The 27,970-nt window shown below is 38.7% G+C and overlaps 1 protein-coding gene across 1 annotated transcript in view; it reads left to right on the top strand.

Annotated features, from left to right (window-relative positions):
• Positions 1-27,970, top strand: part of ZYG11A (zyg-11 family member A, cell cycle regulator) — a 61,524-nt gene that overhangs the window by 2,960 nt on the left and 30,594 nt on the right. Inside the window, 2 exon segments of the mRNA XM_063105753.1 lie at positions 10,530-10,695; positions 24,224-24,972. Of these exon segments, the coding sequence (XP_062961823.1) occupies positions 10,530-10,695; positions 24,224-24,972 (915 nt within the window).

Raw genomic sequence — 27,970 nt, forward strand, 5'->3', positions numbered from 1 at the left:
TTGCTAATATTTTGTTGAGTATTTTTATGTCCATGTTTATTAAGGGTATTGCTCTGTAGAAATATTTTATCTGGTTTTGGTATAAGTTAATGCTGTCCTCTTCTGTTTTTGAGTTTGTGTAGGATTGGTATTATTTCTTTATGTTTAATAGTATTCACCAGTGAAGCCATTTAATTTCCTTTAGGGAAGGTTTTTTTTTTTTCCCTCGTGACCGGCACTCAGCCAGTGAGTGCACTGGCCATTCCTGTATAGGATCCGAACCCACAGCAGGAGCGTCGCCGCGCTCCCAGCGCCGCACTCTCCCGAGTGCGGCACGGGCTCGGCCCTTAGGGAAGGTTTTTAATTACATCTATTATCTATTATAATATCTGTTTCTCTGGGAGAATAATTTAATTATATAGGGCTATTCATATACCTTATTTCATATTTAGAAAAGGGTCAATTCATCAAGAGGACGTAACATTCCTAAATGTGTATGCATTTACTAAACAGATTGTCAGTTTTTCGAGGGATTTTTACATTTCATCTGAATTATTAAATTTATGGGCATAAAATAGTTCATAGGGGTTTTTTTTATTATTCCCTTAATGCTTATGGTATCTGTAATGATATTCCTCTTTTGTTCCTGGTGTTGGTAATTTGTGTTTTTCTCTCTTTTTTTCCCCCCGTTGGTCATTGTATGTAGAGATTTAATATTAAATCTTTTCAAAAAACAACTGTTGGCTTTGATTACGTCCATTGTGTATCTTTTTTCCCTTTTATTGATTTCTGCTTGTATCTTAATTTCCTTCTGTTTACTTTGTTTAATTTTGCTTTTATCTCTTTAAGTGGAAACTCAGTCAATTTTGTTTTTGTTTTTTGGCAGTTGGCCGGTACAGAGAATGAAAAGGTCATTACTAATATGCCTTTCTAGTTTCTAATATAAACATTTAGAGCTGTACATTTTCTCCAATACTGGTTAACTCCCGTGAATTTTGATAGATTGTTCAAATTATTTTCTAATTTCTACTGTGATTTCTTCTTTGACCCATGGAATATGCAGAAGTATATTGCTTAGTTCCCAAATATTTGGGGATGTTCTACATATCTTTTTTGTTATTGACTTCTCGTGTATTGTTGTCAAAAATCGTACTATGATTACAGTACATTTACATTTATTGAGATTTATGTTATGGTTCTGATATGATCTTTCTTGGTGAGTGTTTGAGTGCTTTTAAAAGGAATATGTATTCTACAGTTAGATGTAGTACTCATTCTATGAAGTGAGGTCAAGTTGGTTAATAATGTTAATCTGGATTACTGTTTTTCCATCTGTTTTTCTTAGTTACTGAAAGGTGGGTGAGTGTTAATTTCCAACTGTAATTGTGGATTTTTCTTTTTGTCCTTTTAATTTTTTCTCCATGAATTTTGAAGCTGTTGGTAGATGCATATACATTTAAGAATGTTAATTCTTGGTGAATTTGCCCTCTTATCACCATGAAATGTGTATCTTGATCTCTGGTAATATTCTTGTCCTAAACCTTGCTTTTCTTGACATTAATGTAGTCACTCCAGTTTCCTTACAATTAGTGTTTAACAATTCTGTGTCTTTGTTTATGTTTAAAGTGCATTTCTTGTAAACAGCGGTCTTGCTTTTTTATACAGTCTGACCCTCTGCCTCTTTAAAAATCTTTTTGGCTGCTGGCTGGTACAGGGATCAAACCCTGGAACTTGGCGTCATCAACACCACTTGCTTTTGAATTAGAGTAAATGTAGTTATTGGTATTGTTAGGTTTAAGTCTACTGTGTTGCTACTTGTGTTCTATTTGTCCTGTTTGCTTGTTGTTTATTCTTCCTTTCCTTCTTTTCAATTGAGTGTTTAAAACATACTATTATCTCTTATATTGACTTACTAGTTCTTTCTCTCCCTTTCTTCCCATTCCCTCTTATGGTCAACTCAAAGGTGGCAGTTTTCAAAGGGTGGACCCAGGACCTCCAGGATCCCTGAGATCCCATTCTCGTCCATTAAGTCACACATAATGAAAATGGCAAAAATATAAAGCAGTGCTGCTGTTCTCACTAAACTTTCTTAATTCTTTAGGAAAACATAGCTATTTTAAAAAAATGTTCTTTATATTAACATGCTGTGGGGTTTTTATTTTTATTATTTCTTTTCTTTTCTTTTCCTTTTTAAAAGATGACCGGTAAGGGGATCTTAACCCTTGACTTGGTGTTGTCAGCACCACACTCTCCCAAGTGAGCCACGGGCCGGCCCTTATTTTTATTATTTCTAAATGAATCAATGCATACTTTAAATAATATAGTTTTAATTTATGATGTGGTAAATGTTTATAGATATAACCCAATTTTTAACTGTACAAAGGGTGGTCCTAATGTTACCAGAGGAGAGGGTCTGGGGAGATTGGATAGCTGACCTCAACCCTGTCCTCTACCAGGTTCTTGATTGTCCTGCACAAAGAATTAAAAAGCATATTCAATAGAAAGCAAAAACAGGTTTAATGTAAAGAATAAGAAATACACAGTGAATAGCAGCCCGAGAGTCAGTAGCACCAGCCCCGATTTTGTCCTGGATTCTATCTTTTATAGTTGGCTGTATACATATATGCTATCTATGAATATTTCACTAAGGGGATGGTACGTTCTGTACCTTTTATATAACTCTAGCCTTAGGCGTGCTGTTTGTTTATTTTGGCGCATGCTCGGTGGTCAAATTCCAGCGTATACACCAAGTATACTTAAAATATATTCATGTACTCCATGCCCTCTAGCGCTTCCAGTGGAAGGTCATTCAAGGATAAACTCCTTTCTACTGGGCGTGCTTGACCACTGAAATTGATCAAACTTGCCTCCTGTGGTCTCAATCTAACCTAGTTGTGCTGGAAAATAGGTGCAACATGCAACAATAACTCTCTTCTGGCTCAGGACCCAGGGAAGGGGCCTGAGCTCCACGGGAGTGGTTTGAGGCTCAGAGGAGTGGCCTGAGACCCATACTCTGCGAAACTGAAGCACCTCCTATGTCACTAAGACCAAAAAATTTGAGAGCAACAGCTCTAGGCTTTAAAATATGCATCTTAGCAGAGTACGTCTTTCCAGATAACGGGCTCACATCTTTCCATTCCTTGATCACGGAATAAACTTCTCTGCTCTGCTGAACTGAAAAAAATAACAAAAAATAGATGTGCGTCTTTGACTTATCACAGTGTACTATACTTCCACTTTACCTTATAGCACTTTTTTCCTATTCATTGTGCTATTGAAATACTACATTTTACTTCTCCGTGTTATAAATCGCACAGTGTATTGTTTTTATTTTTGCTTTGATCAGTCAGTTATATCTGAAGGAAATTAAGGATTAGAAAAATGTTTTATATTTATCTACATACACGTTCCTCTTTTCAGTACTCTTTTTTTCTCTAGATCCCAAATACCCATCTGGTGTCATTTTTCTTCAGCTTAAAGAACTTCTTTTAACGTTTTCATAGTGTAGATCTGCTTGTGACGAGTTCTCTCTTTTTTGTCTGAGAACTTCTTTCTTTCTTTTTTCTGGCAGCTGGCCTGGTGGATGTTTTTATTTTGTCTTCATTTTTTTCACTGATATTTTCACTGGATATGACAGTTTCCCCTCCTACTGTACTTCATCTTTTTTTCTTTTTCTTCTTCTTCTTCTTTTTTTTTTACTGTGTCTGCACACAACCCCACCACCTCTCTCCCACCTTAAGATTTTTCTCATCATTGGTTTTTAGACATTTGTCAGGTTGTGGGTTTTTTTGTTTATTTTGCTTCTGGGATCAGTGCGATTATATTTTGCATGTAATTTTTTTTTTTTTTTTTTTTTTGTCTTTTCGTGACCGGCACTCAGCCAGTGAGTGCACCGGCCAGTCCTATATGGGATCCGAACCCGCGGCGGGAGCGTCGCAGCGCTCCCAGCGCCGCACTCTACCAAGTGCGCCACGGGCTCGGCCCCTTTTGCATGTAATTTTGTGCAAATGTTTTTTTGCCTCTTTTTTTTAAGAAACCCATCAAATTTATTTGTCCTTTGCACCCAGTGAATTAACTGTGTAATTTTTTTTTTTTTTTTTTTTTTTATATAGATGACTGGTAAGGGGATCTTAACCCTTGGCTTGGTGGTGTTAGCACCATGCTCAGCCAGTGAGCCAACCAGCCATACCTATATAGGATCCGAATCCATGGCCTTGGTGTTATCAGCACCGCACTCTCCCGAGTGAGCCATGGGTCGGCCCTTAAATGTGTAATTCTATAAATGTTTAACTATGAAACAATTTTATAGGTTCGAGGTATAGGATTGTCCTTGTTGACAATTATTTCTTAAAATATTTTTCTTCCCTAATCCTCTTTTCTGGAGTTTGATTCACACATGTATATCAGGGAACTTAAGATTATTCCTTGAGTGCTGATAACACCAAGGTTCAGCGTTCAGTCCCTGTAGCAGCCAGCCACCAAGAAAAAAAAAAGATCGTTTTTTGGGGCACTATGTTTTTTGGTTTTTTGTTTGTTTGTTTTTTTCAAAATTTTCCCAGCCCTTTGCTGTTTTAGTTTGAATAGTTCCTATCACTCTGCCTTCAACTTCCTCAGTGATCTCTTATTTTGTAATATTTAATCTGTTGGGCAATCTCATCTAATGTATTTCTTCAACTCTATAAATTCCATTTGGGTCCGTTTCAGATCTTCCTTTCTCTGTTGAGGTTTCGTATTTGTTCCCTCGTTATGTTCATGTTCTCTTTTAAATATGTGAATTCCATTAGCTTTTGAAAAGTTTTTGTCTGCTAATTATGTCTTTTCATTTATATCTGGACCTGTTTTTATTGTCTGAGTTTTTTTCTTTTTCCCTTCTCCTGCTTCTCATGCCTGGTATTGTAAGCTGAACTTTATGGATACTTCTTTGAATGTCTGTATTTTTGTTGTCTTCCTTCATTTCTCATTTAATTGTTGGCTGCATATAGAAATCAGTTTGTTTTTAATCTTGTACCCATTAAAACATATTAATTAGGAGAATTATGCTTTAGAAATGATGAGTCTGGTCTCTGTGTAGAGATGGATTGGAAAAGGATTGGGAGTAAAAGTAGAGAAACTAATTTTCGAGTTTTGCAGTATTCTAGATAAAATAGTGTCATGGATTAGAAATTGGTAATGGAGCTAGAAAGAAAGGGGATAGACTAGAAATTTGTTTTGGAGTTTTAAGTTTATTTCTGCTGTTTCCCAGCAGAAAACAGATGACACTTTCGAAATAAGGGTAATTCAAGGAGGGTTTAATTAAGGGACTATTTCCAAAGATAATAATGGTGAGGTGTGGAAAGCAACAATAATAGCAGCTGTACTACCCAGAGGGCCTTCCAAAAGGAGAGAGGGCCAAGTTTTAGAGGATTACTTGGGGTACACAAACCAGGGCAACCTTTCAGAGAGAGAGAGCTGAGGAAATATGCTGTAGTGGGTTGAATTGTGTCCCTCGAAAAGTTATGTCCAAGTCCTAACCCCTGGTACCTGTTAATTTATTCTTGGAATAGGGTCTTTGCAGATGTAATTAAGTTGATCTTGATGAGATCATCTGGACCTAAATCCAGTGACTGGTGGTAACCTTATAAGAGAAAGGAGAGGGAGATTTGAGACATAGAGATACAGGGAAGAAGTCCATGTAAAGATGAAGGCAGAGATTTCTGTGCCCCATGTTGTGAAAAGCCAGGAGCCACCAGAAGCTGGGAGAGTCAAGTGTTCACCCTGATAGCCTTCAGAAGGGAACATGGCCCTGCTGACACCTTGATTTTAGAATTTTGTCCTTTAAGAACTGTGAGAATATAAATTTCTGTTGTTTTAAGCCACCAATTTTACAGTAATTTGTTATAGCAGCACTTGAAAACTAATACATGTTTTAACTTCACATGTTCTTGGAACCAAACTGACAACCAGCGAGCAAGAGAATCTATTTATAGGGATCCACACAGGTTACCTCCAGTAGTAGAGAGCAGGATGGAAAAGTTTAAGGAGGTAGGTAGAGGGTAAATAGAAGCTATCTGACACAGAGGTAGAACCACTGGAATTTGACAGTGGATTGGTTTTGTGTTTGTGTGTGGGTATGTTAGAAGAATTCAGAAATTAAATTCTGACTAACTAGTAAAATGCCTCTGTAACTAAATGTGCTTATTTCCCAGGGCACCCAGAACTCAGCCTAGTTAATAATCAACTGCCTATTGGCATCTCGCTTCTGTAATCTTGCTTGCCTGCCCTGCTTGTCTCTGTAATCCTGCCTGCTTGCCTAAGTCACATGGGTGAGAACGAGCTAGAGCCTGCAGCTGCTTGTCTAATATATAAGCTTATGGATCCCGCCAGACTTGCCTAGAAAAACCCTGTCAAATTCATGTTCAGGGTCCCAGGGTTTCAGAACGAAAGTTCACTTGGGTCCCATGTGTAATAAACCTTCTGACTCTCGGACTCCCACAAGTGTCTGGAGCCTTTCTTGAGAAGTTTGTTCCACAGCAGGTGTTGGTTAAGGACAAGGAATTGGGGTAAAGATTGAGCAACTTAATAGATGTGATGCTGCTTACTGAGTTGGGAAAGACTGGAGAAGTTGAATTTGAAGTATTTTTGACACAGTTAAATAGATATGTCAGGGAGGCAATTGGATATTCCAAGACCATGTCTTAAAGTGACATGTATGTGACCTAGAGATAATAATCGGGATTCATTGGTTTTATAGATAGTAGAGTCATGAATTGGTAATTGTCACCTCTCCCCCAGGGTGACGGAGATGCAAAGGATTACTCAAAGCCCATTTCTTCTGAGTGGTGAGAAGCCCCAAAGGGGTTAATTTCCAGGAACCCTCAAGAGAGAGGCATTCCTCCTCAGAAAATTAACACCGAAATTCTCTCTGTATTTATTCTTTAGGCAGGCAAGTTACAGAAAAGGAACATAGGTGGTTACAAAAGAACAGTAAAATAATTGTCATGGCAACAGTCATTAGGTTTGGCTGCACCAAGGACATCTTCCCTTGGAGCCAGCAATTTCGCTGTGTTACAATTCTTTATCTGCAACAGAGACTTTAGCCTGGGGAAAGTTTTTTTGTCTTTCTCAAGCTTAACATTTCTATGTGTAACTTTAAAAAGTTAGGCTATACCTGGAACTACAGGGCTGGGGCCTGTGAAATACATTTACTTATTAATGTTAGCACACTCCACAGTAATGAGATATTATAGAGGCAAAGAGAGAACAGTACTATCCAGAAGAACTTTTTGTGATGAAGGAAATATTCTGTATCTGCAGTGCCCAATATGGTAGCCACAAGACCCTGTGGCTCTTTGTGCAAGGAGGGTGTTAAAGTATAATGCCCTTCAAATTGAGAAGATACTTTGAGACTGAAGAAGGAAGCAGGCAGGTCCATTCAGTATTCAGAGATACTTATTAATCAGGATGACTTACAGACAAGGAAGCTGGGCACAGTGAAGAAGCAGATGAGAGCTCTAACTGCAGGTTAGATAATGTTTATATAGCTAAAGCCCCTGTTACTAAGAATAACTTCAAGGAAAGCCCTTAAGAAAAATAACATCGTTCACCAGGTGTCTTGTGATCCATGAAGGGGGTGGTTGTTGGCTTGTGATATCTGTGCTCAGACCACTCATGCCACCTGCTGTGATAAATTACTCGCTCCCTGAACCTATGTTCACTTTACATTTGCCCTTAGGTTACAGCATAACTGGTCAGTGAAACAAAGGTTAAATAAGGAGGAGTCAGCATGGCAAGTGTGGCACGAATGTCATTGGTTATGTTCACCCTCTAACAGGCTCTTGATCCCTTGAAATGTGGCTACAACTGAATTTCTATTTTATTTTTAAAAGTTTTTATTTATTTATTTTTGTTTTTTATTTTTGGCAGCTGGCCTGTACAGGGATCGAAACCCTTGACCTTAGTGTTACTAACACAGTGAGTGTTAGTAACCAACTGAGCTAACTGAGCAGCTCTGAATTTTTAATTTTAATTAATCTAAGTATAATATAAGCCACATGGGAATAGTGGCAACCATATTGGACAGCACAGTTCTAGGATGAAGCTGCAAGTAGTTCCAAAATTTAAAGTCATTATAGAGAAAGAGGAGTCAATAAAGGAAACTAGAAAAGAGATAGAAGGGAGGGCGATGTCATAGAAGCCAAGAGAAGAGTGTTTTAATGAGGGGGAGTGGTCACTTGTGCCAGAAGCTGCTGAAGAAGACTGAAAAGCATCTGTTAGATTTTGCAGTGGTGAAGTTATTAGTGGTCTTAGTGGGATATGAAGCCAGATAAAATGACATAAAGAATGATTGGAGTAGGAAGGATCTCTAAAACATAATGCTGTGAGGATTTGGAGCAACCAAAACTATAATATGTTGTTTTGGGAATGCAAAGTGGTACAGCCTCTGCAAGAAGAGAGGCTTATATAAAGTTAAATATACACATACATGTGTGACCCAGGAAGAATAAAAACTTTGTTTATGCAAGCATGTATATGAATATTTATAGCAGCTTTATTCAAAATTGCCCAAAACTTCGAAGAATTCAGATGTTCTTCAAATTGTGAATAAAGCATTTGTGGTATATTCATGAAGTGGACTACTTCTCAGGAATAAAAAGGAGTGAATTACAGAAACAGCAACAACATAGATAAACTTCATATGTGTTATGTGAAGTAAAAGAAGTCAGATTCGAAAGGCTATATGACATTCTAGAAAAGGCAGAATATGGGTGCAGAACAGATTACTGGTTGCCTGGTATTGACGGGAAGGATTGTTTACAAAGGGAATTTTTGGGTGATGGAGCTGTTCTTTATCTTTAGTATTAATGGTGGTGGTATGACTATGTATTCATCAAAACTTGTAATTGTACAACAAAAAGTGATTTTTTTTTTGCTATATGTAAATTATACCTCAGTTAAAACAAACAAACCAAAAACCTCAATGAGAGTAAAGTGATTACAGCATGTAGACTTAAACTTTTTTTTTTTTTTTTTTTTGGCAGCTGGCTGGTTGGTACAGGGATGAAACCCCAGACTTTGGTATTATCAGTAGCACCTTCTAACCAATGGAGCAAACCAGCCAGCCCTAGGCTAAACTTACTGGAGAAATTTGTTTATGAGGAGGAGTAACACAGTAAGATGTGGAAGTCAACAGAAGATTTTTCTTTCTTTTCTTTTCTTTTCTTTTTTTTTTTTTGGCAGTTGACCAGTACAGGGATCGGAACCCTTGACTTTGGTGTTACCACACCACTCTCTAACTGAATGAGCCAACCAGCCAGCCAATTTTTTTTTTTTTTAAGACAGAAAATAATAGCATAAATTGTCTGTTGATGAAATGATCTATTTGAGAAGGAGAAATAACAGGAGGGGGGCCAAGGCAAGAGGGATGAAATCCATCCTGTGGAAGTATTGATCTTTGCAAGGGAAAGAGGAGAATAAGGAAAAGATGCATGCAGTTTCTAGCCAAATTTGTTGGTGAGATGGCTTCATTTTTCTCAATGAAGTATGAATCAGGTTCCGATATCAGTAAAAAATAGATTTGAGAAACCAGTAGAAGATATGAAACAGTTTTTGCCAGATAATGGGGTAGAGTCCTGTCTTTAGAAACTGTAGGATTGTAGCTACTGATAGCCCATTTGAAGTTAATGATTACGAATTTGTAGTGGCATGCTATGTTGTGTGAATCTTTCCCCTCTCCATATATGCTTAGCTGCTGGGTATTGGGATAGTGGAGTTCTTCCCGATATAGTTTTTTTTTTTTCTGGAGAGTGTAATGGATGAGGGAACAAGGGAGTTGAGGGTATTTGTTATGGAGTTATTTATACTTGGACCATGGAGGGAATTTAGTGAGGTGAAAGTGGTGTGGGTCAATGAAGTGTTGCATGCTGAGGTTTCTGAGAAAGATATCAGTCTCTTTGGCTTATCTCTTTCTCATGCTTAAATGCAGTGCCATGCCTTTCAAATATTTGTTGAATGAATGAAGGCTTTGGAGGAGAAAAGGACCATATGCCTCTAGAATCTCACCTTCCTGTCAGTTTCTTACTCTTCTATAGCACCTTGGGTGTATTACCCTTATTGGTTGTGAATATTTTTGAGAGTAGTAATAGGCCTTAATATCCTCTGGCACATAATACTCACTCAATAAATATTTGTTGAATGAATAACAATGTGATCTCTGCTTGAAATGTTTCAAATGTTATATTGAAATTGTCAGATTTCTTGGTTGTATTCTCTACTAAACTGTCAGGTCCCAAAGGACTAGAACTGTATCTTACTCATCACTGTATTTTCAGTTGCTGGCACAGAAAAAGGATTGATAGAACTTAATTTTTTTCAAGATACAACAAAAGGTACAACAGATAAAAAATCTTTTATTCAGTTAACAGTTGGAATAAGGTGGTTTCATTACATATTAGAGTAAGGAGGATATATTTTCAGATATCCTTGTCAAATAGGATATGTTATGTCATGACCACTTTTATGTTGAAATTTTGCAGATGTATTCTAACAGAGTTTGTTTGGGGTTTATTTGCTAGGAGGAGGCATCTCCCTACTCTTTGGTCAACCTCTGCCTGAATGTTCTGATTGCTAACCTGGAGAAATTGTGTTCTGAAAGACCTGATGGAACACTGTGCCTTCCTGAGCACTGGAATTTCCCTCAGGAAGTAGCTGATCGATTCCTTGGGGTGATGACTTGGCAAGGTAAATGATAAGGCTCCTCTACAGTCTACTTTTATAGCACTTTACTATTTGAAATGCACATTTACACACAATTCCTGTTTTGATCCTCACAAATTATTTCCATTTTATTTGTGTGGAGGTTGAATCTCAGTCATTCTGGGATCCCATGATGGAAATTGTCTGGCTTCTGGGCTCACCCTGCTATGGCTTCACAGGTAAAGAAAGTGGAAAACTAAGTCAAGTTATTGCTCATCCATCTACTCTCCAGCTTCTACAATGCTGTTGCTGTAGTCTCATCTCACATTCTTTTCATTGTGGAGATGAGCCATTTAAAAAGAAAAAATTTACCATTGTAGTGGGGTTTAAAAAAACTACTTAAGAAAAAGGGTATGTTTTATTTGCCTTGTTACAGGTTTTTCTTAATGAAAATGTTTTTTTCTTATAACAGCTTTATTGATACATACCATACAATTCACACATTTGAAGTATGCAGTTCAGTGATTTTCAGTACAGTCATGTGTTGCTTAATGATGGGGATATGTTCTGAGAAATGCATTTATAGGTCATTTTGTCATTGTGTGTGAAAGTCATAGAGTGTATAGACAGCCTTCCAGGGATTCAACCAACCACAGATTGAAAATATTCAGGAAAAGAAAAGAAATTCCATGAAGTTCCAAAAAAGCAAAACTTGAATTTGCTATGCACCAAATACTACTTTGAATCCATGCAAATGAAGTGTAGGCATTGTATTAGGTGTTAGGTATTATAAGTAATCTAGAGATGATTTAAAGTATATGGGGGTGCTGGCCAGTTAGCTCAGCTGGTTAGAGCATGGTGCTGATAACACCAAGGTCTAGGGTTCAATCCCTGTACTGGCCAGCCACTGAAAAAAAAGTATATGGGAGGATGTGCATAGGTTATATGCAAATACTATGCCATTTTATATAAAGGACTTGGGTATCCTTGGATTTTGGTATGGAGAGGGGTCCTGGAACCAATCTCCCTCAGATACTATACTTACTATGTGAGGGATGACTATACTTACACTGATCTATATGGTATAGCCTATAATATACCCTTAAGCTTTATGGTATAACTTATCGCTCAGACCACTGTTGTATGTGTGGTCTGTTGTTGACCAAAACATCATTATGCAGCACATGACTATATATTCAGAGATTTGTGCAGCCTTGATCACAATCAATTTTAGGTAACCTCACAAGGGTGAAGTGCCTAGGTATTTGGTGACTGAGGCTGATGATTGGGAATTTTGCTGTGTGGTTTAACGGGTCATTATTTAAGAATAGAAACCTCAAGAGAAAACATTAGTTTTTCCCAGTTGAGGAGATGAAAATTATATCAGTGAGATGTCATTTAAGTTTATATAATAATAATAATTTTTATATAATAAAAGCCATGAAAGTTATAACGGCTAACCCTTTGGTAGATACTGTTCCAAAAACTTTACATTCATACTGTCATCCCTTTTTACACATGCAGAAACTATCCAAGGTAACATAGCTCAGAACTGGCAGTCAGGATTTGAACCGAGGCACCCTGGCTCCAGGGACTAAATTGTTGTTGTTGTTTTTGTTTTTTTGGTGGCTGGCCAGTATGGGGATCTGAACCCTTGACCTTGGTGTTACAACATCATGCTCTAACCAACTGAGCTAACCAGCCGGCCTTAGAAACTAAATTTTTTTTCCCCCAAAAGATGACGGGTAAGGGGCTCTTAACCCTTGACTTGGTGTTGTCAGCACCATGCTCTCCCAAGTGAGCTAACTGGCCATCCCTATATAGGGCTCCGAACCTGTGTCCTTGGTGTTATCAGTACCACACTCTCCCAAGTGAGCCAGGGGCCGGCCCAGAAACTAAAGTTTTTAACCACTGTGCTTTAATATGTCCACTGAATTTATGTTGGATTTTTTGGCCAGAAATTTACTAGGTGAATATTTGATAACATTTTCATGAGACTTGCTGCAAATTTCTTTTTCTTTCTTTCTTTTTTTTTTTTTCAATCTTTTTTTTTTTTTTTTTTTTTGTTGATATATAATGTGGTTGATTATTGTGGCCCATTACTGAAACCTCCCTCCCTCCTCCCTCTCCCCCCTCCCACCCAACAATGTCCTTTCTGTATGCTTGTCATGTCAACTTCAAGAAATTGTAATTGTTATGTCTTCTCCCCCCTGGTTTTTTTTTCTTTTGTGTGTGTGTGAATTTATTTATTTATTTTTATCTCCCACCAATAAGTGAGAACATGTGGTATCTTTCTTTCTGTGCCTGACTTGTTTCACTTAATATAATTCTCTCAAGGTCCATCCATGTTGTTGCAAATGGCAGTATTTCATTCGTTTTTATAGCTGAGTAGTATTCCATTGTGTAGATGTACCACATTTTCCGTATCCACTCATCTGATGATGGGCATTTGGGCTGGTTCCAACTCTTGGCTATTGTAAAGAGTGCTGCGATGAACATTGGGGAACAGGTATACCTTCGACTTGATGATTTCCATTCCTCTGGGTATATTCCCAGCAGTGGGATAGCTGGGTCGTATGGTAGATCCATCTGCAATTGTTTGAGGAACCTCCATACCATTTTCCATAGAGGCTGCACCATTTTGCAGTCCCACCAACAATGTATGAGAGTTCCTTTTTCTCCGCAACCTCGCCAGCATTTATCGTTCAGAGTCTTTTGGATTTTAGCCATCCTAACTGGGGTGAGATGGTATCTCAGTGTAGTTTTGATTTGCATTTCCCGGATGCTGAGTGATGTTGAGCATTTTTTCATATGTCTGTTGGCCATTTGTATATCTTCCTTAGAGAAATGCGTACTTAGCACTTTTGCCCATTTTTTAATTGGGTTGCTTGTTTTTTTCTTGTAAAGTTGTTTGAGTTTCTTATATATTCTGGATATTAATCCTTTGTCAGATGTATATTTTGCAAATATTTTCTCCCACTATGTTGGTAGTCTTTTAACTCGGTTAATTGTTTCTTTTGCTGTGCAGAAGCTCTTTAGTTTGATATAATCCCATTTGTTTATTTTTCCTTTGGTTGCCCATGCTTTTGGGGTCGTATTCATGAAGTCTGTGTCCAGTCCTATTTCCTGAAGTGTCTCTCCTATGTTTTCTTTAAGAAGTTTTATTGTTTCAGGGTGTATATTTAATTCTTTAATCCATTTTGAGTTGAATTTAGTGTATGGTGAAAGGTATGGGTCTAGTTTCATTCTGCATATTGATATCTAGTTATCCCAGCACCATTTGCTAAAGAGGCAGTCTCTTTCCCAGTGTATAGGCTTGGTGCCTTTGTCAAAGACCAGATGGCTGTAGGTGTGTGGGTTGATTTCTGGATTTTCTATTCTATTCCATTGATCAGTGTGTCTGTTTTTATGCCAGTACCATATTGTTTTGGTTATTATAGCTTTGTAGTATAGTTTAAAGTAAGGGGGCCGAGCGCGTGGCGCACTTGGGAGAGTGCTGCAGTGGGAGCACGGCGACGCTCCCGCCGCGGGTTCAGATCCTATATAGGAATGGCTGGTGCACTCACTGGCTGAGTGCCGGCCACGAAAAAGACAAAAAATAAATAAATAAATAAATAAAGTCAGGTAGTGTTATGCCTCCAGCTTTATTTTTTTTTGCTCAGCATTGCTTTGGCTATGCATGGTCTTTTGTTATTCCATATAAATGTCTGGATAGTTCTTTCCATTTCTGAGAAAAATGTCATTGGAATTTTGATGGGGATTGCGTTGAATCTATATATCACTTTGGGTAGTATGGACATTTTCACTATGTTGATTCTTCCAATCCAAGAGCATGGGATATCTTTCCATCTTCTTGTATCCTCTTTAATTTCTCTCAGCAGTGGTTTGTAGTTCTCATTATAGAGATTTTTCACCTCCTTGGTTAACTCAATTCCTAAGTATTTTATTTTTTTGGTGGCTATTGTAAATGGGCAGGCTTTCTTGATTTCTCGTTCTGCATGTTCACTATTGCAGAAAAGAAATGCTACTGATTTTTGTGTGTTGATTTTGTATCCTGATACTGTGCTGAAATCATTTATCAATTCCAGCAGTTTTTTTGTAGAGGTTTTAGGCTGTTCGATATATAGGATCATGTCATCTGCAAACAGGGACAGTTTGACTTCATCTTTTCCAATCTGGATGCCCTTTATTTCCTTCTCTTCTCTGATTGCTCTGGCTAGTACTTCCAACACATGTTGAATAGGAGTGGTGAGAGTGGGCATCCTTGTCTAGTTCCTGTTCTTAAAGGAAAAGCTTTCAGCTTTTGCCCATTCAGGATGATATTGGCAGTGGGTTTGGCATATATGGCTTTAATTATGTTGAGATACTTTCCCTCTGTACCTAACTTATAGAGGGTCTTTGTCATGAATGAGTGCTGAACTTTATCAGATGCTTTTTCAGCATCTATAGAGATGATCATATGGTCCTTGTGTTTGACTTTATTAATATGGTGTATCACATTTATTGATTTGCGTATGTTGAACCAACCTTGCAACCCTGGGATGAATCCCACTTGATTGTGGTGAATAATTTTTCGTATGTGTTGCTGTATTCTGTTTGCTAGTATTTTATTGAGGATTTTTGCATCTATAGTCATCAAGGATATCGGCCTGTAGTTTTCTTTTTTGGTTATATCTTTACCTGGTTTTGGTATCAGGATGATGTTTGCTTCATAGAATGAGTTTGGGAGATTTGCGTCTGTTTCAATCTTTTGGAATAGTTTGTAAAGAATCGGTGTCAATTCCTGTTTGAATGTCTGGTAAAATTCTGCTGTGAATCCATCTGGTCCTGGGCTTTTCTTTGTTGGGAGCTTTCTGACAACAGCTTCAATCTCCTTTATTGTTATTGGTCTGTTCAGATTTTCTGCATCTTCATGGCTCAGTTTTGGGAGCTTTTGTGTGTCCAGAAATTTATCCACTTCCTCCAGATTATCAAACTTGTTGGCGTATAGTTGTTTATAGTAGTCTCGAATGATTCCTTGTATTTCAGCTGAATCAGTTGTAATATCACCTTTTTCATTTCTAATTTTTGTTATTTGAATCTCCTCCTTTTTTTTGTTAGCCATGCTAATGGTTTGTCAATTTTACTTATCTTTTCAAAAAAACCAACTTTTTGATTCATTGATCTTTTGTATTGTTTTTTGGGTTTCAATTTCATTGAGTTCTGCTCTGATCTTAATGATTTCTTTCCATCTGCTAACTTTAGGTTTGGATTGTTCTTGTTTTTCTAGTTCTTTAAGGTGAAGTGTTAGGTTGTTCACTTGCCATCTTTCCATTCTTCTGAGGTGAGCATTTAATGCAATAAATTTCCCCCTCAATACTGCTTTTGCAGTATCCCACAGGTTTTGGTATGATGTATCATTGTTTTCATTATTTTCAATAAATTTTTTGATTTCCTGCTTGATTTCTTCTTGGACCCATATGTCATTAAGTAGAATGCTGTTTAATTTCCATGTGTTTGTATAGTTTCCAGAATTTTGTTTGTTATTGATTTCTAGTTTTAATCCATTGTGGTCTGAGAAAATACATGGGATAATTCCAATTTTTTTGAATTTATTGAGACTTGATTTGTGACCTAATAGGTGATCTGTCCTGGAGAATGATCCATGTGCTGATGAGAAGAATGAATATTCTGAGGGTTGGATGGAATGTTCTGTAGCTATCTGCCAAGTCCAATTGGTCTAGAGTATTGTTTAGATCTTGTGTTTCTCTGCTGATTCTTTGCCTAGATGATCTGTCTAATATTGACAGTGGGGTGTTCAGGTCCCCTGCTATTATGGTATTAGTGTCTATTTCCTTCTTTAGGTCTAATAGAGTTTGTTTTATAAATCTGGCTGCTCCAACATTTGGTGCATATATATTTATGATTGTTATGTCTTCTTGATGGATCAGTCCTTTTATCATTACGTAGTGTCCCTCATTGTCTCTTTTTATGGTTTTTAGTTTAAAGTCTATTTTATCAGATATAAGAATAGGTACTCCAGCTTGTTTTTCTTTTCTGTTTGCATGCTAAATCTTTTTCCATTCTTTCACTCTTAGTCTATGTGAGTCTTTATGGGTGAGGTGGGTCTCTCGAAGGCAGCATATAGTTGGGTCCTCCTTTTTAATCCAGTCAGCCAGTCTGTGTCTTTTGATTGGGGAATTTAAGCCTTTTACATTAAGAGTTGTTATTGAAAAGTGTTGATTTATTCCTAGCATTTTATTGATTGTTGTTCGGTTGTCCTAGGTGTCTTTTGTTCCTTGCTTTCTGATTTACTGTTTGTTTTCTGTGTTTGTTGGTTCCTTGGGTTGTAGATAGCCTTTTTGTTTGTTTATTTTCTCTTCATGAATGCCATTTTTATTATACTAGTGGGTTTTGATTTTTCTTGGGTTTTTATGGCAGTGGTAGTTATTTTTCAGGAACCAAACCCAGTACTCCCTTGAGAATTTCTTGTAAGGGTGGGCGTGTGGTGGTGAACTCCCGCAGTTTTTGTTTGTCTGAGAAATATACTATTTGCCCTTCATTTCGGAAGGATAGGCTTGCAGGGTAGAGTATTCTTGGCTGGCAATCTCTGTCTTTTAGTATTTTGAATATATCATCCCATTCCTTTCTGGCTTTTAGGGTTTGTGATGAAAAGTCTGATGTTAGCCTGATTGGGGCTTCCTTATAGGTGATTTGATGCTTCTCTCTTGCAGCTTTTAAGATTCTCTCTTTGTCTTTGAGTTTTGCCAATTTGACTATAACATGTCCTTCTTTTTTTTTGTCTTTTTTTGTGACCGGCTGCACCGTGGCTCAGCCAGTGAGCGCACCAGCCATCCTTATATAGGATCCGAACCCGCGGCGGGAGCACTGCCGCGCTCCCAGCGCTGCACTCTCCCGAGTGCGCCACAGGGTCGGCCCGTCTATAACATGTCTTGGAGAAGGCCTTTTTGGGTTGAATATGTTTGGAGATTGTTGAACTTCCTGGATCTGAAGATCTGTGGTTTTTCCTATACCTGGGAAGTTTTCTGCCACTATTTTGTTGAATATATTTTCAATGCAATCTCCTTTTTCCTCCCCTTCTGGAATACCCATGACTTGGATATTTGAGCCTTTAAGGTTGTCTGATATCTCTTTCAGATTTTCTTCAATGCCTTTGATTCTTTTTTCTTTTTCTTTCTTTCTTTTCTTTTCTTTTTTTTTTTTGTCTGCATGTGTTATTTCAAACAGCCCATCTTCAAGTTCAAGTTCAGAGGTTTTCTCTTCAACTTCCTCAAGCCTGCTGGTTAACCTCTCTGTTGTGTTTTTTATTTCGTTGAATAACTTCTTCAGTTTGGCAAGTTCTGCTACATTTTTTTTCAGGGCATTGATTTCCTTGTATATTTCTTCTTTCAGGTCCTGTATACTTTTCCTCATTTCATCATGATGTCTAGCTGAGTTTTCTTGTATCTATTCAGTTTCCTTAGAATTATCACTCAAAATTCCTTGTCAGTCATTTCAAGGGCTTCTTGTTCTATAGAATCTAGAGCTTCAGAGTTATTATCCTTTGGTGGTGTACTTTCTTGATTTTTCGTATTTCTGGTATCTTTTTTTTTGATATTTATTCATTGTGGCAGGGGGTTTCACAGTCCACAGGTTTGACACTATTGACTGACTAAGATGTTGCTGTGGTTGCCAATTTGGTATGGCTACCTCAGTGACTGCTCAGTTGGCCACTAGTGCCTTGCATGTGTGGTTGCCTTGGGTCTTGGGCCTCTCCGGGGAGCCACCTCTCTGGTCAGCTTGGACTCGGCTGGGCTGCTGGATCAGGGGGCGGTATCGCAGGGTGTGTAGTCTCTGCTGAGCTTCCACCTCCCGTGCGGGACTTCTCCCTGCTCCGTGCGCGCTAGGCGGGCTTGGGATGGAGCTGGGTGGCAGCGGTGAAGCCTACCTGCTGCTGGATCGTGTGGACTCTACGGAGCTTCTGTCTCCCCTGCTGGACGTCTCTGTGCTCCGTACACATTGGGCCAGGCTGCTGGATCACGCAGCAGCGATGTGGTCCCCGTGGAGTTCCCGCCTCCCCTGCCGGACGTCTCCCTGCTCTGAGAGCACTAGGCCAGGCTGGGAATAGAGCCGAGTGCCTGCGGTGAAGCCTACCTTCTGGATCATGCAGTGGCGGCCCCACAGGGTGTGTGGTTTCTGCGGAGCCTCCGCCTCCCCTGCCGGATGTCTCCCCCCTCTGTACGCACTGGGCTGGGCTGGGAATGGAGCCGGTGGCGGTGGTGAAGCAGTTTCTTAGCCTTCTCTCACCTGGCTTCTGTCCTGGGACTTCTCTTTTACATTCACAGTCTCCATTCGATGATGTTGACACGGAAGGTGTTCCATTTCCCTGGCTATCCAAATTTCTTACAAATAATAATATAGCAGTGTTCACTTACTAAGTATCTCCTGCTTGGCAGACACTGTGCTGGGATAAACCTTGAGCCCTGCTGCCTTTACGGAGCCTCTGTGAGTGCTACTTCATGTTTAGTTTTTTCCCCAGATTTTTCATGTTCAGTTTTAATATAAAGATGCTGTATATCACCCATTTAATAAATTTTTAAAGAAATTAAGTAAAAGAAGAGGCATTCAATTCTGTGGCTTTTACCCGGGAGCACAAGTATTTTTCAGGGTGAAGGAATAGAGTTTAGAAAGAAGATAAATTTCTTGCACCTTGTTATCTCTATGTAGGTTTCATTTTATTTTTTTTAACATTTTATTGAAAAAAAATTTAAATTTACAAAACTAGAGAAACTAAACAAACCTTGATATGTCCAGCTTCAGCAGTTATCAACTCATGGTCAGTCTTCTTTTATCCATAACTCTACCTACTCCTCACCCTGCACCCGGATATTTTGAAGGATAAATCCTCGATATCATATCATTTCAATTGTAAGTGTAGCTGGGGACTTTAAAAAAATTATAACTACAGTTTAAATTTCACAGTTAAAAATTTTAGCATTAATTTCTTTTCCATTTTGTATATAGATAGAGGAGATTTATTGTTTTAGGTGAGTTGGGTCATGCAGTTATAAGGGCTGAGAAGTCTCATGGTCGGCCGTCTATAAACCGGAGACCTTGGGATGCTGGTAGCATGGTTCAGCCAAAGTCTGAAAATCTCAGAACCAGAGCAGCCAATGGTGTAATTTAGTTAGAGGTCAGAGTCTAATTTTTTAATATTATCATATATCTAGTCAGTGTTCGCTTTGACTGATTGTCTTAAAAATTTAAAAAATCATTTGTTTGAATTAGGATCTAGAATTGGTTAACTGCTGTGATTGGCTGATAGGCTTTTTGTTTTATTTGTTTTGGTGGCTGGCTGGTGCGGTGTTTGATTGGCTTTTTAAGCCTCTTTTAGTCTATAGGCTTCCTTCGTCTGTCTCTCTCTCTCTCTCCCTCTGTCTCTCTCTCTCAGATATGTGTGTGTGTGTTTTAAAGAAACTGGTCATTTGTTCTGTAGAGTTTCCCACAATCTGAATTTTGACATTGTTTAACTGTGCTATGACTTTGATATGTTCCTCTGACCCTCATATTTTCTGTCATTTGGATGTCAGAGGTAGTGCTTGATCAGATTCAGGTTCAGTGTTTTTGTTTTTTTTCGGTGGTGCCTGTACTTCCTTCAGGGTGCTTATAAAGTCTGGTTGTCTGGTTGGTTTGCTTTTGTGATTGTGGTGGCCATAGATGGATGATCATTACCTAGATTCGTTAAATCATCATGGGTTCTTGTAAATTTGGCTTTTAGTGTTCATTACTCTCCCTGACCTTTCTGGCTTAGAGTACTTTTGTTCTTCTATTTTTTCTTTTATCCTGGGTTACTCTTTCACAATTTTTTTCTTTTTGTCCGCACCTTGTGTTTTTTTTGTACCTTAAAGTTCTGTCTTGGATACCCTTCTTACTCTGCACGCTCTGGGTGATTTTTTCCTCAGAGTTCCTAGCGTAGACCTTTTTTTAAAAAAAAAAAAGACTGGTAAGGAGATCTTAACCCTTGACTTGGTGTCGTCAGCACCACACTCTCCCAAGGGAGCCAACCGGCCATCCTTATATAGGGATCCGAACCCATGGCCTTGGTGTTGTCAGCACCACACTCTCCCAAGTGAGCCACGGACTGGCCCTGCATACACCTTTATTCTAAGCTTCAGAATCATGAGTCCTAGTGCCTCTTTGGAGTCCTGCACTCTGGGCTATTAAGGCATCACATTCTTCTGATTTTCTTCCTACCTCAGTGCTGCATGTCTCGTCCCATTTTTTTTTTTTTTTCCTTGTGGCTCATTAGTACAGGGATTTGAACCTGTGACTTTGGTGTTATAAGGCTGCGCTCTAACCAATTGAGCTAACCGGCCAGCCATTGCTGCCTGTCTCCTTATCTAACTTCCCCTGAAAGGCAATACAGTTTAAAAGCTAAGAGCTCTGGCTCTGGAGCCAGACTACCTAGGTTTGCACTCTGTCTGAACTATTTATTAGGTAGGTTTCCTTGGGCCATTTAACTTTTCTATTCCTCACCTCATCTGTAAAATGAAATACCTATTTCAGTGGATTTTATGAGAGAGTTAATATATCTAAAGTACTTAGAACATTAACTGTTAGTTATCATGATCATTACTTATCCTTCTACTTTTGGACCTTAAATGTTGATGTTCCTAATACTTTGTCCTTGCTTCTTGCTTTTTCTTTTCTCTCCCTACTATCTTTCCCCTGTTATCCATTCCCATGTTTTGTTATGTTTTTTCATTTTTTGGCTGCTGACCAGTACAGGGATCCGAACCCCTACCCTTGGTATGTTACAAGATTGTGCTCTAACCAACTGAGCTAACCAGCCAGACCATTCCCATGGTTTTAAATACTGTCTTTTACTTAGTTATTTATTTGACAGCTGGCCTGTACAGGGAGAAAACCCTGGACCTTGGTGTTATCAGCACCACGCTCTAACCAACTGTGCTAACCGGCTAGCCCTTTAAATACTGTCTTCATACTGACTAATTCAAAGGTTTAAGCTCAGGTGTTATAGATTAGAAATATATAGGCTCTAGAAGACCTCAGCTGATCTTGTGGGGAGTCCTGAAGATGACTACTCAGACCTGTCTTCAGTTGAGGTTTGAAGGCTGGACCTTTATACCTCAATCTTTATACCACCTTAATCTTTGGATGTGGGTCCTTGTGAGAAGGGGGTATATAACCTTGAGTGGGACAACTCTTCAACTAGGCAGTCCCCATAGGTGAGGGCTATCAGCTGGTGGCACTCCCAGCAGCTGAAGTAGTAAGTCCTTTATTCCTAAGGAGGATCTGGGTGGCACATCACAGTATTTGCTACACTTCTGCCATAATGGCTTGGCCATCTATGTAGTTGTTCATTGATTTAGGATTAATTTTTAATTCCTCCGCCATCTCTGCTCAGTTCTGTTGAAACATTCTCTACCTTCAGGGTATATATATCTCAAACATTGTTTTCCTCCTAGCCTCTGTCACAATGACATCATTCTGTTACCTCTCCCCTGGCCTCCCACATGGTCTTCTCACCCTCACTTTTGCCCCTTGCCGAGCTCTGCCACACAGCAGAGAAGCAGTCCTCTTAAAAATTTTAATCTGATCTGGCCACTCCTCTGTCACTCTTTGAGAGGCTTTCTGTTGTACTAGGATACAATGCCAACTACTCACTAGGGCCGGCAAGATCTCACTCCTGCCTCTTACTCCAATCTGTCAGATGCTGGTTTCCCCTTTACACTGTGCTTTAGCCACGCTGTTTTTTTTTTCATTTCACAGAAAAAGCCAAGTTGTTTCCCACATCAGGGCGTTAGCTTTTCCCCCTGTTTGGAATGACTGCTGCTTTCACCTTTCATGTCCTTTAGGTCTCATCTTAAATGTCATCTCCTCAGACCCCACAGAGAGGCAGAAGATTCTTGTCCTCCAGGTCCCTCCATCCACCCCCATATCATGTTCTTGCTTTTTTCATTAGAGCACTTACCACATTTCTAATGTTAGATGTATTCTGCTTGTTTGGTATCTGTATTCTCCCTTTAGGATGTAGGTAAATTCAGGACAGCCGGTGCCATGTCTCTTTTATTTACCATGGTTAGCATCTAGCACTTTGCATATAGTGGGTACTCCATGTTCAGTAAATGTATGAATGAACTTACTGAGTCCCCCATCAAAGCCCAAGGTATAGAAGCTCCCTTACTTTCCTGTCTTGGTAGCACAACCCAACTTAAACTTGGAACCTGGGAATCAGCTCATACACTTTTTCCTCAGTCCTTTCCATTCTGCCACCATGTTCTGTCCATTCAGTTTAAACTCTCATCATTAAAACCATTAATAATCTGTTGTCCCAATCTCATTCCCATCAAACACCATCCTAATTGTTTATTCTGTCACAAGATTGATCTTTCTAAAAATGTAATCATGGCCACTTATTTTTCTGTTTAAAAATCTTGAATTGTTCCTCATTGTCCATAGGGTAAAAGTCTGAACTTCCTAGCTTTTTTTTTTTTTTAGAAGATGACCGGTAAGGGGATCTTAACCCTTGACTTGGTGTTGTCAGCACCACGCTCACCCAACAAGCTAACCGGCCATCACTATGTGGGATCTGAACCCATGGCCTTGGTGTTATCAGCACCACACTCTCCTGAGTGAACCACAGGCTGGCCCTGAACTTCCTAGCTTTGTGTACGGCCCTGTCTGCCTTTCACCATCCTTTCCTCTCTCATTGCCAACTGTGCCTCCCATTGCACACTTATTATGGTTGTGCTGATCTACTTGGGGGTCGTTCCAAATAATCTGCTGTTCTACGTCTCCATGTCTTTGTCGTGTTCTTCACTTTCACCCTGGCAAACTGATACTCAGTCTTTAAAACCTTCCCCAAAGTTAATCACTCTCATCTGTGCTAATTTAATACCTGGTACATGTCACTACTGCATACAGCACACTATTGTAATTATTTATTTGCCTGGTATGCCTTCCTAGACTGAATTCCCCTGTGGTCACATGTGTCTAATTACCTTGTGTGCCCGCTTCTTAACATGGGATCTCACATATAGAAGATGCATAGTAAAGCTAATGAAATCCAGTACAACTCACTCATTTATAGATTAGGAAAATGAGGCTCAGAGTGGCAACTGACTTGTCAAAGATCATCCAGTAATTTGGTTAAAAAGTAGTCATTAGTAGTGTTGTTATCATGTATATTGTACTTATCTACCTATTTCATTTTGGTTTTTGTTTCTGTGAACAAGGTTACTGTAAATGAAACTTTGAGCTCAGGAGTCAAACCCAGTTTTGACTGGATTACTGACACATGTGACCTTGAGAAAGCTGGTTACCCTCTTCAAGCTTCAGTTTCCTCAGCTATGCAACAGTAATAATAATACTGTTGTTCTTTCTAATATTAGTGCAAAGAGTAAATGAGGTATTCTTAGTAAAGGGTTTAGAACAATGCCTGGTACAGAGTAAGCAGTAAACGCAGTCATTATTGTTATTAGCAGCATCTATTGTAGTTTATTGCCACATTGCATCCTGGAAAGGCATGAGATCTAATCGTCATTACAAGCTGGTTCTGGTTCTCTTATAGGCAAACTGACTGATAGAACTGCAAGCATTTTCCGAGGCAACCAAATGAAATTGAAGCTGGTCAAAATCCAAAAAGCTAAAATCTCTACAGCTGCATTCATAAAAGCCTTCTGCCATCATAAGCTCATTGAGCTGGATGCTACTGCAGTGCATGCTGACCTCCCAATCCCAGACATCATAAGTGGACTCTGCCGCAGTAGCTGGATCCAGCAAAATCTCCGGTGTCTCCTGTTAGACTCAACAAGCATCCCTCAACATTCAAGACTATTCTTTAGTCAGCTCACTGGTCTCCGCATTTTAAGTGTTTTCAATGTTTGTTTTCATAGTGAAGACCTGGCCAATGTTTCTCAGTTACCAAGGCTGGAAAGCTTGGATATCTCCAATACTCTGGTCACTAACATCTCTGCACTCCTTAACTGTAAGAATAGACTCAAATCTCTCACAATGCACTATCTGAAATGCCTGACAATGACCAAACCACAAATACTTAAAGTCATTAGAGAACTTAAATGTCTGCTTCACCTTGATATTTCTGATCACAGGCAACTCAAATCAGACCTAGCTTTTCATTTGCTACAGCAGAAGGATATCCTGCCTAATATTGTGTCACTGGATATTTCTGGGGGCAGTTGCATTACTGATGGAGCTGTAGAACTGTTTATACGGCAGCGGCCTGCAGTGCAATTTGTGGGACTATTGGCTACGGATGCTGGTTATTCTGACTTCTTTACTACAAAGCAAGGCTTGAGGGTTTGTTCTTATCTGAAATGTTTTGTTTCATTTTTTCCAGAACATTATTAAGCTCTTGCTGTACACACGAATCTGTACTAGGTGGCAGGGTTATAAAGACAGATAAAAAATCCTTAAGGTGCTTAATTAGTAATCAACAATTAATAATTATTGTGCACCTACTATGTGGTAGGTCATGGGAATAAAAGATTGAAATACAGTCCCAGCCTCCACGTCTTCTAGTCTAGTTTGATAATGATCAATACACGGCCATTTATACATTACTTCCTATGTGCCAGGTGCCGTACTGTGCATGTTTTCTCCTTTAATTCTTCCATTTTATGGATAAAGAAATTGAAGGTCAGGGAGGTTTAGCTACTTACCACAATCATGGAACTAACTATTAAATGGCAGGGCTGAGACCTGTACCCAAGTCTTTGTGACACTAAAACTTGCACCTCTATTAAGAACTTAATATAATTGATAAGGCAGGTAATCAGCCTGGCTAACATTGTTGGCCAAATTATGACAAAAAGTGATTTTAAAAAGGGCACTTAAGAAGAAACTTGTAAGCATTGCTGGAATAAGTTTATAGCTTCTTATGGTGTTACTTTTGAAAGCAATATATATTTAAATATATATATATGTTCAGGAATATTTCTTTTTTAAAACAGTGGTTCTTTACCTCAGTTGTACATTGTAATCACTTCAGAAGCTTTAAAATGTGAGGGTAGGGGCTGGCTGGTTAGGTCAGTTGGTTAACACCAAGGTCACAGGCTCAGATCTCTTTATTGGCCAGCCGCCAAAATGAAACAAAAATAAAATACAAGGGTACTTCAAACATGGAATGATTCATATTATCTTTTGTTTGTTATGTTTTGTTGGCAGCTGGCCAGTACAGGGATTGAATCCTGGGTCTTGGTGTTATCAGCACCACCTCTAACCAACTGAGCTAACTGGCTAGAACTTTTGTGTTATTTTTTAATTCCATTTTCCACAACTGTTTTGAAGTACCCCTAGAGATTCTGGTTTAGTTGGCCTGGGCTCCCAGGTGATACTTATGTGCAGCCAAGTTTCAGACTTACTGCTTAAAAGAACCCCCCCCCTTTTTTTTTTTTTTAAAATCAACTACAATGTATATTGAGAAGTTAAAAATAATAAAGTAAACCCCCTTTTTTAATAATCATGCCTCCTATATATAGTTCTTCCTAGGGGAAGATAGTGAAGTGATTTGCAGAGTCATCTGTTGTGGTCACATTTATTCTTTTGATTTGAAAATAGCAATTTTTGTATCATAAAGTCCTTTTAATTTTCTGGTATCTCTAATGGAGGTGGAAGCCATTAGTTAATATCATTAGGCTTGAAATAGAGACATAATCTGAACTTGTGGATTTAATATGTATAGTAGGGAGAATTATCTACCAGGAAGTATACAGCTAGGCCTGTTTCAGATTAACAGCATTTAATGTCACAGTGATTAAAAGACCACAGTGATTAAAAAAAGATTTTAGCATATAAACTGTTGGTATATACATTAATGTGGGACAAGTGCTAGAATATCCTGTAGGGGCATTAACATTAAGCATGTAGCTGAGATACTATCAAAGCAGGTACACCAAAAGAAAATGAGAAGTTTCCTTTCTTTAAACTTATCTGGTATATTTGTAAGTTTAATTCATTTAAAAAATTTTAAATTATACATTTTATACAGCTTTAGATACTGTGAGGAGAGGGAAAATCACAATCTTCACAGTATTAAGAACTTCTAAAGATCTTCATCCAGCCCCACATAGAGTGTAAGGTATGGTAAGTTTAAAAGTTGTGTTTTAGAAAACATTTTTTTCTGGCATCTGGCTAGTACAGGGATTGAACCATGGACCTTGGTGTTAGCACCGTGCCATAACCAACTGAGCTAACTTGCTATCCCTAGAAAACATTTTGTTTAATGTAAAAAAATACATTTCAAATCAGATGCAAAATATACTAGGTATTTTTGTCATTTGGGTAGATCAAAAATTTTGCTTAGATTATGATGGATAAAATTAAATGTTAGTGAAAACCTTAAAACACAACAAATACATGGCATTCTTGAATTCAAAATACAAATGGACAACACGGGATTTAATGCTGTGAAAATGAGGAGAAAGGATACCATCAGTAATAAAAACCACGTTCATTAGCTAGGAAATTCTTGTTGATCCACTGATGGAGTGGAGCAAGAATCCCCCTTAGGATTATTTTGTAGCAGTGGCATCTGCAGGACACCAAGGCGAGAAAGCATGATACAGAAGCTGTCCAGTTGTCTGCCTGGTCTTGCTGTGGCTCATCGTTTGTTTCTCTTTCAGCTCTAACATCTGGATGATCACCACACTTTATGATTTTAGAATATATACACTGTTTAGATTCTTAATGGCATGTAGGTTCTCGGCCAATTGATCTCTGTATAGTATTTTAAATTTTTACGTTGAAATAATTTTTAAGCTGCAGATTACTAATTTTAAACATTTTGCCTCATTTGTTTTTATATCCTCTTTTTACACATACTGTATTAGTCTGTTTTCTGTTGCTTATAACCAAATACTTGAAACTGGGTAATTTATGGGCCGGTCCGTGGCTCACTCGGGAGAGTGCGGTGCTGATAACACCAAGGCCTCGGGTTCGGATCCCATATACGGATGGCCGGTTCGCTCACTGGCTGAGCGTGGTGCTCACAACACCAAGTCAAGGGTTAAGATCCCCTTACCGGTCATCTTTTAAAAAAAAAAAAAAAAAGAAACTGGGTAATTTATAAAGAAATGAAATTTATTTCTTACAGTTTTAGAGGCTGGGAAGTCCATAGTCCCGGGAACACATCTGGTGAGGGCCTTCTTTTTAGTGGTGACTCTCTAGAGTCCCATGGAAATACAGGCCATCATATGGCAAGGATGGCATGAGCAGGAGAGATAACTTTTCTAATTTCTTGTCCTTATAATGCAATCAGAACCATGCCCATGACAACCCATAAACCATGAACCCATTA

Source organism: Cynocephalus volans, chromosome 8 (assembly GCF_027409185.1).
Source record: "Cynocephalus volans isolate mCynVol1 chromosome 8, mCynVol1.pri, whole genome shotgun sequence".
In the NCBI taxonomy this organism is placed as follows: domain Eukaryota; kingdom Metazoa; phylum Chordata; class Mammalia; order Dermoptera; family Cynocephalidae; genus Cynocephalus; species Cynocephalus volans.